At 43.8% G+C, this 12548-nt stretch overlaps 1 protein-coding gene across 2 annotated transcripts in view; it reads right to left on the bottom strand.

Moving 5' to 3' along the window:
- LOC147103568 (ubiquitin-conjugating enzyme E2 L3) overlaps positions 1–10845 on the bottom strand; it is a 42935-nt gene extending 32090 nt beyond the window's left edge. Inside the window, exon 1 of one of the 2 annotated variants that reach the window (XM_086012013.1) lies at positions 10741–10845. In XM_086012013.1, the coding sequence (XP_085868139.1) occupies positions 10741–10767 (27 nt within the window). In that variant the 5' untranslated portion in view covers positions 10768–10845. The remainder of the gene's footprint in view (positions 1–10740) is intronic. The other variant, XM_086012014.1, reaches the window with a different exon arrangement.
- Between the last annotated feature and the right edge of the window lie 1703 nt (positions 10846–12548).

The following is a 12548-nucleotide window of genomic DNA, read 5'->3' as shown; positions in this document are numbered from 1 at the left end:
ATTTTATAGGAGGAAGAGTTTTTTTTGTTACACACATGGGAAGTGAACACAGAAATCAAATGAAAGGAAGCGGTCTTGCTACTCGGATACTTACATGATATAGCCCTTGAAAGTTCAGAATTGGCTTCAATCTGGTCATCTTCAAGTAGTTCAATAATTCCCAACAGAAAAGTTGCTTTATCGATAAGATTTGGGGACTTCAATTCTCGGTACTTAGTAAGGTCTTAGTACTCAAAGAAAAGGAGCTCCAATTCTGGCAAGAATGAAGGGGAAGGGCAGCTTGCATGAAAATGTGATTAGAGTAGGTGGCTCGAGGGGAAAAACACCAGCATAAATTTGATGGGTCGTATGGTCTGTTCCCACGCGGTAATGTTTTATGATTCTTTATAATAAATTGACACACGAGGAAACTAAAAGCAATTCCTTTATGATTCTGTGGCACACCTGGATCCTAGAATCCAGTTTGCTGCTCCTCTCTTGATGCTTTTCATTTTAGTTGCATTGCCAGCGCTGCCTGCTGCTCACCGCTTGTCAAAAAAAAAAGCCAAGACCCTGAACTCCCAGTCTCGCTCAAGGAAAACGGCACTTCCTAATCCCCGAGCACAGTGCTTGTGACTGCAGCTGTAGGCAACCGCACTATGAAATCCAAAGGTCGAATGCCACGTGTTGGCCACCACGGACGTGAAGCAGTAATCAATAAAACTAACACGCTGAACTATATTGTCGCATCAGTGGAGTGCAAGTTTGAAGTAGCTGTGCTTAAGTGGTATACTGTTCTAGTCAGGCTGCATCTTGAATAATGGTCAGTTCTCGTCAGTGAGTCACAGCAGAAATGGCCACGCCCAGGAGCAGTGCAGAGAAATGCATAAAGCTGATGCCCAGTGTCAGAGCTCAGAGTTACGAGGGCAGGTTAGAAAAGCTCAGGCTCCTCAATCGTGAAGAGGCAGAGAGGAGACCTTATAGGAGGTGTGCAAGTTACTAAGTGGGATAGAAAAGGTAAATCCATGGCACTATTCCAAGTTAAACCATGACAGCAAGGCAAGGAGATAGAGGCACAAACCAATAAATGCAAGATGAGGACTGATATTAAGAAACACTATATAGATAATTATTAACCAGAATAATCTCTAGGTAGGGTAATGGAGGAAGTTAGTTGCCACGATAGGTGGAATGTATGCGATAGGTTTCTACCGAAGGATGGGTTAAATGGGCAAACTTTGTTCGCAATTTATATTTGTGACAAGAAAACCTTGTTTCAATATAATAATTTTTTTTTTTTAATTTTGTCCCTTTGACCCTTTCCCCCCCCCCCCCCCCCCCCCAAAGTGGTAGACCGTAAAGATGGACAGGCCACATGGGTGAACAGTACTTCACCCCGTGTCCATTCTTCATAAGTGAGCTTGGACAACAAGTGTTTGCAGACTATTCAACTACAGATGCATCACAGCGGAGTCTAATCTTGCCCTTACCCAATGTCCACAGATGTATATTTCAAGCAGTGGTAATAATCAGGAGGGTTTCATTTTCCTCCTTTAGACACCCATTGACCAGGAGTCGAAACATTGGCCTTTCTGGTCTGTATGGCACAGAGGTGCATTTAGCCATTAACGCCCCTTATGAACTTTTTGCTTTATCCAGTCCATCTTTTCTTAGTGATTTTGTTACCAATGCTCTGTAGTCGCTGCGAAGGAACAAGGTTAAAATCTGTTGCTATTGGGATACGCACAACATTAAGCAATTTCCCCCCCCCCCCACCTGCTGGTCCTTTGAGGGAAGGTGAATTTTAATTTATACAGGGTGATTAGTTTGCTTATCTTTGCTGCCATGCTAAATGCAAGAACTTTGAACCATATCAAATATATGCAAATATAAACTAAACAGGACACTGGATCGTGTACTGGTAGGCAAAGGGGGTAGATACTTAAAACTATATTATAAATAGAGCAGTTCTCCACTAGCCGAGTCCCACTGCAAACCAATACTGGATTAACACCTTAAAAGCATGTTGTTTCACGGTGAACATTTTCCAAGTGGCAGCCATTACTGATACGAAGCAACTATTGGCTTCTTTGCCACTCAGTAGCTGAAGTGGAAGGGAAGCCAGGATTGTCAACATATATTTTTATTTTGAGATTTCATTAAAAAAAAAATGGTTTCCAGCCATTAAAATGTGCAGGGCTGCGCTGTGCACAAGCAGAAATACTCTCCGAGGGTGGGGCAGTACTTCAGTGTAAGTAACTAACAGTTTCCCAGGATATTTCATCTGACAGCTCACATGCCAGAATACAACCCGATACAAAAATCTACAGTGGTCACAGCTGGAATTTGACAATTATTTTAAAATGTGTTCGGGCTAGATAGATAAACGATAGATGGTCCACAGGACACAATTTCCATCAGACAAGCGAGCTAACCTAATAACTCAGTGCTATCACAAGTGAACTATGACCAGCACGACAAGTTACAAATCAGGGTCTACAGCCAATGTGCCCGCTAAGGTGCGCGGCAATCTCAAAGGTCCCGTGCAGGCCGCTCGTCGGCTTATACATTGTATAAATACCACACCACGCACAAAAACTTAGAGATCGCGTATTAAAAGAAACAGGCCGCGCAGAACAAAGTGCAGCACACAGGGAATATTGTCTCCAGCTGTGTATTCTGCTCACAGCAAAGCTTGGACAAGTAAAATTCGTATGTAAATGAGACCTAAATTGACGTACAAACTGCAGACAGTCTGCAAATGTCACTGTGAAAGTTTAAATGTCATCCCTCTCAATATTGACATTTTGTCAAATATAGAACATACTTTAAACAGATGATATAACATGCAATATAAATTAGCACTGCACACGAAACCCTGGATTTTTCATAAAGTGTTGGCGCTGCGAACTCAAAAAAAAATCTCAAATACGCAGTCAAATTTCCATTTGGCCATCGCCATTCCAAGACAGTTGCAGACTTCTTAAAATAAGATTTGTCCGGCTCCAAAAAGAATCAATAGACTCCAGGACTTATGCAATTTGTTGCTTACAAATGATGGAGTGAAAGGAACCGAGGGGATCTATAGAAGGCCAGAATGAGAGGAGCGGAGCTTTCAGGAAGGGTTCAAATACTGGGGGAGCTGCAGAGCTGGGGTGGAGTAATCGCAAAGTGAATTGAAGTTTAATATATTCAGGAATGGGGAAAACAGTGAAGGTCAACGAGGAGAGGGGTGATGAACGAACGAGACTCACTGCAGAACAGGACACAGGCAGCAGAGGTTTGGACATGAGTTTATGGAGGGTGGCCAGCAAGCAAGGAGGGCATGTGATTAGTCAAGTTTGGGAGTAACAAGGCGTTTGCAAGATGTTTGGCAGCGACAGCAATGGTAGAAGTAAACGATCTTGGTGACAGACAGGATGTGGGGGTTAAAAGCGCAGCTGAAGATCAGATATAACCCACAATGATGAGCAGTCTGGTTCAGCCTGAGAGATGGCCAGAGAGAATGACAGTATCAAGGGAGTGGAATCCAGGATGGAAACCAAAGATAATGCCTTTGGTCTTCTCAAGATTGAGCTGAAATTATGGCACGTCCAGGATCTAATGCCAGGCAAGCAATCAGAGAATGGAGGCGATCGAGGGAGTCAAAGAAAGTAGGAGAGGTAGAGTTGGATGTCATCAGCATGTGCCTGCATATGCTATTGAGCGACAGCGTGTAGATCAGGAAAGGGGGCCTGGGAGACTAGAGGTGCTGATGCAGGGGTGGGAAGAGGAGCCATTGCTGGAGATGCACCAATTGCATTCAGGCAGACAAATGAAACATGAACTCTATCCTATGGAGATGGACAAGAGGAAAGGAATTGGAGCGCGGCATTATCAATCAAGAATCAGTTAAAATCAGTCTGTTGCATACTTCTTTACCACTGAATTCTAACCATATATTTATAATACATACAACAGTCCACCCAATTAAATCAAGAGCACACAAATTGCAGTCAAACACCATGTGCAAGTGGTACTCTGTCCGTTTCTTGATTACGGAGCAAATTTGACAATCACTAAACTGGAAATTTATACTTTTCACAGGTTTTTAAACAATTAAGATTAAGTTTGTTGGGACAGATTGGTCCATTTCCTTCTCAAAACTATTCCATTTTGTACATCCATTCACTGGCAACCATCTCACTGATATGCGTACTACCTCATCACTCTTTGGCTACTTGCATTTTTAGTAGCTGGCGCTTGGTGGTGGAGTGCTTGAATGGACAGTTTTCATCGATTGCTAAATTTTATTTATGGAGATATCTACCCCAAGAATCCATGCACTTTGCCCTTCACTCAGAACTTCATATAATTAAACTTGGTGCTGATTTATAGCACCATTAGCACATATTTGATGGAGGTAGCAGTACTGGGCGCCAAGCACCAGATGACATTGTGTGAAGGTTGTGCAAGATGAATTGAAGCTGAGATAATCATAATGGTCACTGCTCATGAAAGTTTCTGAACGCTGATAGATCAGAAAGTTTCTAGTAGTAATTCACAACTGAAATTGTCATGTATACTTGCAGAGTGCAGTCGTCACTGGCAGAAGCACTGTAGAATTTTACACGATAAAGTTTGAACAAAGGTCATTTCTCTAAATACAGCAAAAGGACTCGAGTTCGATTTGTACAATTCTATATTTTTGGCTCAGTTGATAAAAATCAGTGTGAACCTTTCCCCAGGTCCCTGCTTTGATTCCCAGTCTGTGCAGTTAGATGATTTCAGCCGAGGTGCCAGTATGGATGCTACAATTAACCTCGATTCACTTAGGCCAAGAACAATTAAAAAGGCTTGCATTTATATCGCACCTTTCGCGACCTCGGGACGTCCCAAAGCGCTTTACAGCCAATGAAATACTTTGACATGTAGTCACTGTTGTAATGTGGGAAACGTGGCAGCCAATCTGCGCACAGCAAGCTCCCACAAACAGCAATGTGATAATGGCTAGATAATCTGTTTTTAGAGATGTTGATTGAGGGATAAATATTGGCCAGGACACCGGGGAGAACTCCCCTGCTCTTCGTCGAAATACTGCCACGTGATCTTTTACCCGAGGGGACAGACAGGGCCACGGTTTAACGTCTCATCCGAAAGACAGCACCTCCGACAGTGCAGCACTCCGTCAGTACTGCCCTGGAGTGTCAGCCTAGATTTTTGTGCTGATTTTAGGTAAAGCTGGGTGTCAAAGGAACATGAGTAGGCTATTCATCCCTTTGAGCCTGCTGCGCCATTCAATTAGATCACGGCTGATCTGTAATTCAACCCTTTACCGTCCTTTGATTCATATCCCTTAATACCCTTACCTAACAAAAATCTATCAACCTACACCCAGCCGGCGCTCCCGTTCCTAATCCCTGCTGGAAATTGTACACGTGTGGGCATCAAGCGAGATGAGGGCATGGCTCGTCTGTGATTCTCTTCCCTCCTTCTGCCAACCCCCACCCCTTCCCCAACAGTCACATAGCACACCCAATATTCACTGTCTAGGTTCATGTGTAGAATGGCCACAGGGACACGATTCCAGAGAACAACCAGCATTCTTGGAACCATAGGAAGAGGGTAGGAAAGTGAAAGAAACTGCTTAATGCAAAAGACTTCAAATGATGGCAGATCCTAATTTTATTATAACTCCAAGTAGAACAGTTGCCAACAATGTTTTTTAGACCCCTTTTCCAAATAAATACTCAAATTTGATTTAAAGAAATACTATGACAAATGTATACCTTTATTTAGAACTCTAATCTTAAACATTAAATATTTTAGTATCAGTGGATTTCATTCCCTGCGGACAATTTTATTTTTATTTTTCCAAAAGTGGCTAAAATAGCATATTTAGAAACTCTTAATCCAAGTCCACAGAATGCTTTGGTAGGATTTACTAAGCTATCATCTGATATTAAACTAATAGCAACATGTGATATAGTGATGACATCCATTTTGAAAGCTTTATCTATAGTCTATGCCACACCATTCAAGGCAAAGCAAGCTGAACTTTAGACCACATCGCACCTGCAATTAGTTTCTTAAACCTGTGGTTGTGAAAAGGTTTGTCTTATTATAAAACTTTGCATTAGAATTAGAAATATATAGATCACTGATTTTTTTTTTTTACAAAGCAAGATGGAGGTTAAAACTTGCCCACAAACTTGAGAATGCTTGTAATCTAGAATCATTCACCTATTTTTGCATTCCACTTTTTTCTAACAGATATTTGATGGTATTATAGTCACATAACCCAGAAACAGTCATTCTAATCAGGAGATGGTGAATCAAACACACTGCTGTCAGTAGGAGGGGTGATTCCCCAAGGAATTGTGTCAGCCATGTCTCAGTGGGTAGTCCTCTCACCTCAGTCAGAAGGCTGTGAGTTCAAGCCAAACTCCAGAGACTTGAGCACAGAATTCTCGGTTGACACTCCAGTGCAGTGCTGCGGGAATGTTGCACAGTTGGAGGTGCCATCTTTCTATTTGGGCAGGAAAGTGGAGTTGAGGTCAAAGGTCAGCCATGATCTTATTGAATGGCGGAGCAGGCTCGAGGGGCCGAATGGCCGACTCCTATTTCTTATGTTCTAATGAACACGCCTGGTCACCTTTGATTTTCTCTAAGATGAAAAGACTCTGCAAGATTCTAAGTGTGGAGCAAATTCGCTTAAAATGTATGAGTCCAGCTTATTTAATAATGAATAAAAAGCTTTGCTTAGAACCCTTGCTTAGGTGATGCACTTCTTACATTTTAACCTCGCTACTATAGCATATTCATTTCCTAGTTTTGCTGCAAACAAGATTTGAACCACATTAAAAAGTTGCAGCACCATTTTACTTGCGTTTGATTGAGGAAATTATTCTGAATACATGAATTGTGCATTTGAATAGGCACCGCTTCAGACACGTATGCCTGAAGGGACAAGAAGCATGTTTACTATAGATAGAAATTAATACCGAACTATGAAGATTCGCAAACATAAAATTGGAGTTACACATTGGTTAATTAATCTTACAGATTAAGTAATAAATTAGTACATAACACTGCAGTAACAAGGTGCCACACAAAAGATTATTGCTTAAGATAAAAAATCACGGGATTGGGGGTAATATTCTGGCATGGATCGAGGATTGGCTATCTAACAGAAGGCAGAGAGTTGGGATAAATGGTTCATTCTCAGACTGGCAATCAGTAACCAGTGGTGTTCCGCAGGGGTCAGTGCTGGGTCCCCAACTCTTTACAATCTATATTAACAATTTGGAGGAGGGGACCGAGTGTAACATATCAAAGTTTGCAGATGATACTAAGATGGGAGGGAAAGTAGTGAGTGAGGAGGACATAAAAAACCTGCAAAGGGACATAGACGGGCTAAGTAAGTGGGCAGAGATTTGGCAGATGGAATACAATACTGGAAAGTGTGAGGTTATGCACTTTGGCAGGAAAAATCGTAGAGCAAGTTATTATCTTAATGGCAAGAAACTGGAAAGTACTGAAGTACAAAGGGATCTGGGGGTCCTGGTGCACAAAACTCAAAAGGTTAGTATGCAGGTGCAGCAAGTGATTAAGGCGGCCAATGGAATGTTGGCTTTCATTGCTAGGGGGATAGAATATAAAAATAGGGAGGTATTGCTTCAGTTGTACAAGGTATTGGTGAGACCGCACCTGGAATACTGCGTATAGTTTTGGTGTCCATACTTAAGAAAAGACATACTTGCTCTCGAGTCAGTACAAAGAAGGTTCACTCGGTTAATCCCGGGGATGAGGGGATGGACATATGAGGAGAGGTTGAGTAGATTGGGACTCTACTCATTGGAGTTCAGAAGAATGAGAGGCAATCTTATTGAAACATTTAAGATTGTGAAGGGGTTGGATCGGGTGGATGCAGGGAGGATGTTCCAGATGATGGGTGAAACTAGAACTAGGGGGCATAGTCTTAGAATAAGGGGCTGCTCTTTCAAAACTGAGATGAGGAACTACTTCACTCGAGGGTGGTAGGTCCATGGAATATGCTGCCCCAAAAAGCTGTAGAAGCTACATCATTACATAAATTTAAAACAGAAATAGACAGTTTCCTAGAAGTAAAGGGAATTAAGGGTTACGGGGAGCAGGCAGGAATTTGGACATGAGTCTAGGTCCGGATCGGTCATGGCCCTGTGGGTTGCAGAGCGGGCCCAGGGGCCGTGTAGCCTGATCCTGCTCCTATTTCGTGTGTCTAATTCTATTAGATTCAGGAGATGGTTCTGTGATAGTGGATTGGCGGTTAGGATCAGATCAGCCATGATCTTATTGAATGGCGGAGCAGGCTCGAGAGGCCGATTGGCCTACTCCTGCTCCTATTTCTTATGTTATGTTCTTAAATAAAGTATTATAATGGGTTCCACCACAGCAGTGAGATTTTGAATTCAGTTTTTTTTTTTTAATTCTGGAAATAAAATGCTTGCTTCAGCGAAAGTGGACGCGAAGCTGCATGATTCTTGTCAAAATCCAACTGGTTCGCTAATGTTATTTAGGGAAAGAAACCTGCAGTCCTTACCCGGTCTGGCCCGTGCAACTCCAGCCCCACACCAACATGGCTGCCACTTAACCGCCCTCTGAAGTGATGCTGACTGACCTGCTGAGCGTTTCCAGCATTTTCTGTGAAATAAAAAGCATTCTGCTCTTTGCCCTCAAGTGGCCTAGCCTGTGGGTTGCATCAAAGCCCCAACAAAGAAATGCAGCAGTTCAAAAAGCCCTTCTCAGGGCAACTAGGGATGGGCAATAAAATGCTGGGCCGTTCCTTGCCAGCGACTCCGGAATGTATATATATATACATATTTCATGTGACAAACAGTTTTAAGCGGCTATTCAAACTGAAGTTACGGTGGTTTTCTTTTTTTTAATAAAAAGGATCCAACATTTCCTACAAATGTCTGGATCTAAAAGAAATTCTCCTGTGCAAGAATGGGGGCTTAATGGGCCAGATTTTGTTAAATTTGCACTGGGAGTTGCTGTCAGCCAACTATTCCAAAAAGCACAGCGCCCTCTGCAGAACGCCTGGTACCTGCGTGAACATGGCAAGCAACCGTGCATCATCTCCTTAACCAACCAGATTGAAGAATCATTAGAAACAAGCAGTGCAGTCTGAACCAGGAAGTGTCAAACATAGAAACAAGCCATTCGGCCCGAGTCTGCTCCACCATTTAATGAGATCATGGCTGATCATCCAAATTCAGTACCCTGTCCCTGCTTTCTCCCCATATCCCTTGAGCCTTAAGAAATATATCCAACTCCTTCTTGAATATATTTAATTACCACAGAAGGCAGTTGAGGCCAATTAGAGAACTCCACAGGTTCACCACTCTCTGGGTGAAGAAATTCCTCCTCATCTCAGTCCTAAATGGCTTACCCCTTATCCTTAGACTGTGACCCCTGGTTCTGGACTCCCCGGCCATCGGGAACATCCTTCCTGCGTCTAGTCTGTCCAGTCCTGTTAGAATTTTATAAGTTTCAATGAGATCTCCTCTCATTCTTCTAAACTCCAGCGAGTATAAGCCCAATCTCTCCTCATACGTCATTCCTGCCATCCCAGGTATCAGTCTGGTTAGAATAGGGATTTCAAGTTAGAATAGTGATTACAATGTCAAATCAGGTACAGAAAGCAAAAAAAAAGCGAGCGAAAAGATAGATAATTATTTTTTTTTAATCTCCAATAATTAAAATCTGTAGGAATTGCATGTTTAAACTGTGCATGTGCCACTGCTGGAAGTTACTGGCCTGATTCCCACTGTTAATAACGGTGAGCGCCTGTTAGCCTGACCTTTTTTCCCCCCAACCCCTCTACCACAAAAAATCCCACCCGATATTAAATTCTGAAACGGGAGGCAAAAGGAGTCAGGTAGGAGAGAGAGAGGGGGGGGGGGGGGGGGGGAAGTAAAAAAAAAACCCACAAATGTCCCCTGGATGCAGTGAGCCAGGTGGTCCCCTGAAACTGCTGAGTCAAAGCCCCAAAAAGCACGTTTTCTTCTCTCCCTCCTTCTCTCTCACTCAACCTGCCGCTGGGGAGGGAGGGGAAAGAGAAAGGATTTCCCAATTAAAAAAAAAATACATTTAACAGCAACCAGAAAAATATGTATTGCTGTTTAAGGCGGGCAGAGAGAGCGGAGAAGGAAGGAACCCGCTCCCCAGTACTGGGGGGGAAGGGTGAGGAGGGATTGGAAATCGAGCGGCGCATCGAGCCCGGCACCGTGTGCGGCGTCGCCTCAACAGAGAGCAAGAAATCTTGAAAATATTTCCAAAAAAAAAAAACCCTCTCTGCCACCCGCCGCCATTATTAAGCTCAATAAAACCAAGTGGAGCTATCGGTTATAAGGGGGACGGAGGGCGCGGCGAGCGGGCCCCCGGGGCCTGGGGGTGCATCTTGACGCATCGCTTTTTTAAAAATTTACCCCCCCCGCCCGGGTTTCGCTTTATAATGGCCTCCCGTCCCAGACCCGGACCCCTCTCTCCCCCGAGCGGCCTCGGCCTATCCCCCTCCCCGCCAGCCGGCTCCATCTTCCCTCACAGGCCGGCTCCCCGCACAAACCAGCCACCCCCGCCTCACATTCCTGTTCATTTTCAACCCCACCTCCTCCACATATAGATCCTTTTTTCCCCTCTTTTGTTTATTTTTTTAACCGCACGGGTTTTTTGTTGGACGGTCTTTTCCTTCCCTCACACACACATTGTACAAGAGGGAGGGACGCGGCCGACTTTTACCTTCATGAGCCGCTTGCTGCCCGCCATCTTGATTATCCTTGCCTTCCCACAATGACCGGCGAGTAACGCGCTTCCTGTCGGCCGTGCGCCGGCCCGACCCCCCCCCCCCAGTCCAATCAGCGCGTTTTCCTGTGCGGGTCCCCCCTCCCTGGCCAATCAGCATGCTTCCCCTACGCCTTCCCGCCAATCAACGAGCTTCCCCGACCCCCTTGCCAATCAACGTGCTTCCCCCGTGCGGCTCCCCGCCAATCAACGAGCGTCCCCGTGCGGCTCCTCCGCCAATCAACGAGCTTCCCCCGTGCGCCTTCTCGCCAATCAACGAGCTTCTCCGTGCGGCCCCCCCCACCCTCCGACCAATCACCGAGCCTCCCCGTGCGCACCCCGCCAATCAGCGCGCTTCCCCGTGTGCCCGGCGCCGGCGCCCGGCCAATCAGGGCAGGCAGCATTGCAGCTGCACCCAATCATAGGCGGGGGCTCCTTATATCTGTTCGCTTCTTTAATGTGTTACTGTATATTATATTGTGTATTTATATTATTGTATGTATATAATTTGCACCTATAATAATTGTGTGTATATAATATGCACGCATATATGTGTATAATGTATAGAAAATATGTATGTGTATTTGTATTATATTATTATGTGTATATAATGTGCACATAGATAATATTTGTATATATATAATATACACACATTTATGGGGGCTCCTTATATCTGTTAGATTCTTTAATATGTTAGTATATATTATATGTATGTGTTTGTATATATCAATAAAATATGTTCGTGTATTTATATTTATATTTTATATATGTATAGGAACATAGGAACAGGAACAGTAGGCCATTCAGCCCCTCAAGCATGTTCCACCATTCAATGAGATCATGGCTGATCTGCGATCTAACTCCATTCACCGGCCCATATCCCGTAACACCTTTGGTTAACAAAAAGCTATGAATCTCAGATTTAAAATTAACAATTGATCTAGCATCAATTGTCACTTGCGGAATAGAATTCAAAACTTCTACCACCCTTTGTGTGTAGAAGTGTTTCCTAATTTCACTCCTGAAAGGTCTGGCTCTAATTTTTAGACTATGCCCCCTAGTCCTAGAATCCCCAACCAGCGGAAATAGTTTCACTCTAACCTATCTGTTCCCCTTCATATCCTGAAAACTTCGATCAAGTCACCCCTTAACCTTCTAAATTCTAGGGAATACAACCCTAATTTGTGTAACTTCTCCTCGTAACTTAATCCTTGAAGACCAGGTATCACTCTGGTAAATCTACGCTGCACTCCCTCCAAGGCCAATATATCCTTCGTAAGGTGCAGTGCCCAGAACTACTCACAGTACTCCAGGTGTGGTCTAACCAGGGTTTTGTACAGCTGCAGCATAACTTCTACCCTCTTGTATTCTAGTTCTCTAGATATAAAGGCCAGCATTCCATTCGCCTTTTTGATTATTTTCTGTACCTGTTCATGACATTTTAATGATCTATGTACCTGAAACAGAAAAATAGGGGCAGGAGTCGGCCATTCGGCCCTTCGAGCTTGCTCCACCATTCAATATGATCATGGCTGATCCTCTATCTGAATACCATATTCCCACTCTCTCCCCATACCCCTTGATGCCTTTTGTGTCTAGAAATCTATCTCATAAGAACATAAGAATATAAGAAATAGGAGCAGGAGTAGGCCATTTGGCCCTTCGAGCCTGCTCCGCCATTCAATGAGATCATGGTTGATCTTCTGCCTCAACTCCATTCACCGGCCCTAACGCCATATCCCTTGATGCCCTTACTAGTCAGAAAT

This window comes from Somniosus microcephalus, chromosome 19 (assembly GCF_052327205.1).
Source record: "Somniosus microcephalus isolate GS21.2 chromosome 19, FLI_Smic_1.0, whole genome shotgun sequence".
NCBI lineage: Eukaryota > Metazoa > Chordata > Chondrichthyes > Squaliformes > Somniosidae > Somniosus > Somniosus microcephalus.
This window is presented reverse-complemented; position numbering and strand designations above follow the sequence as displayed.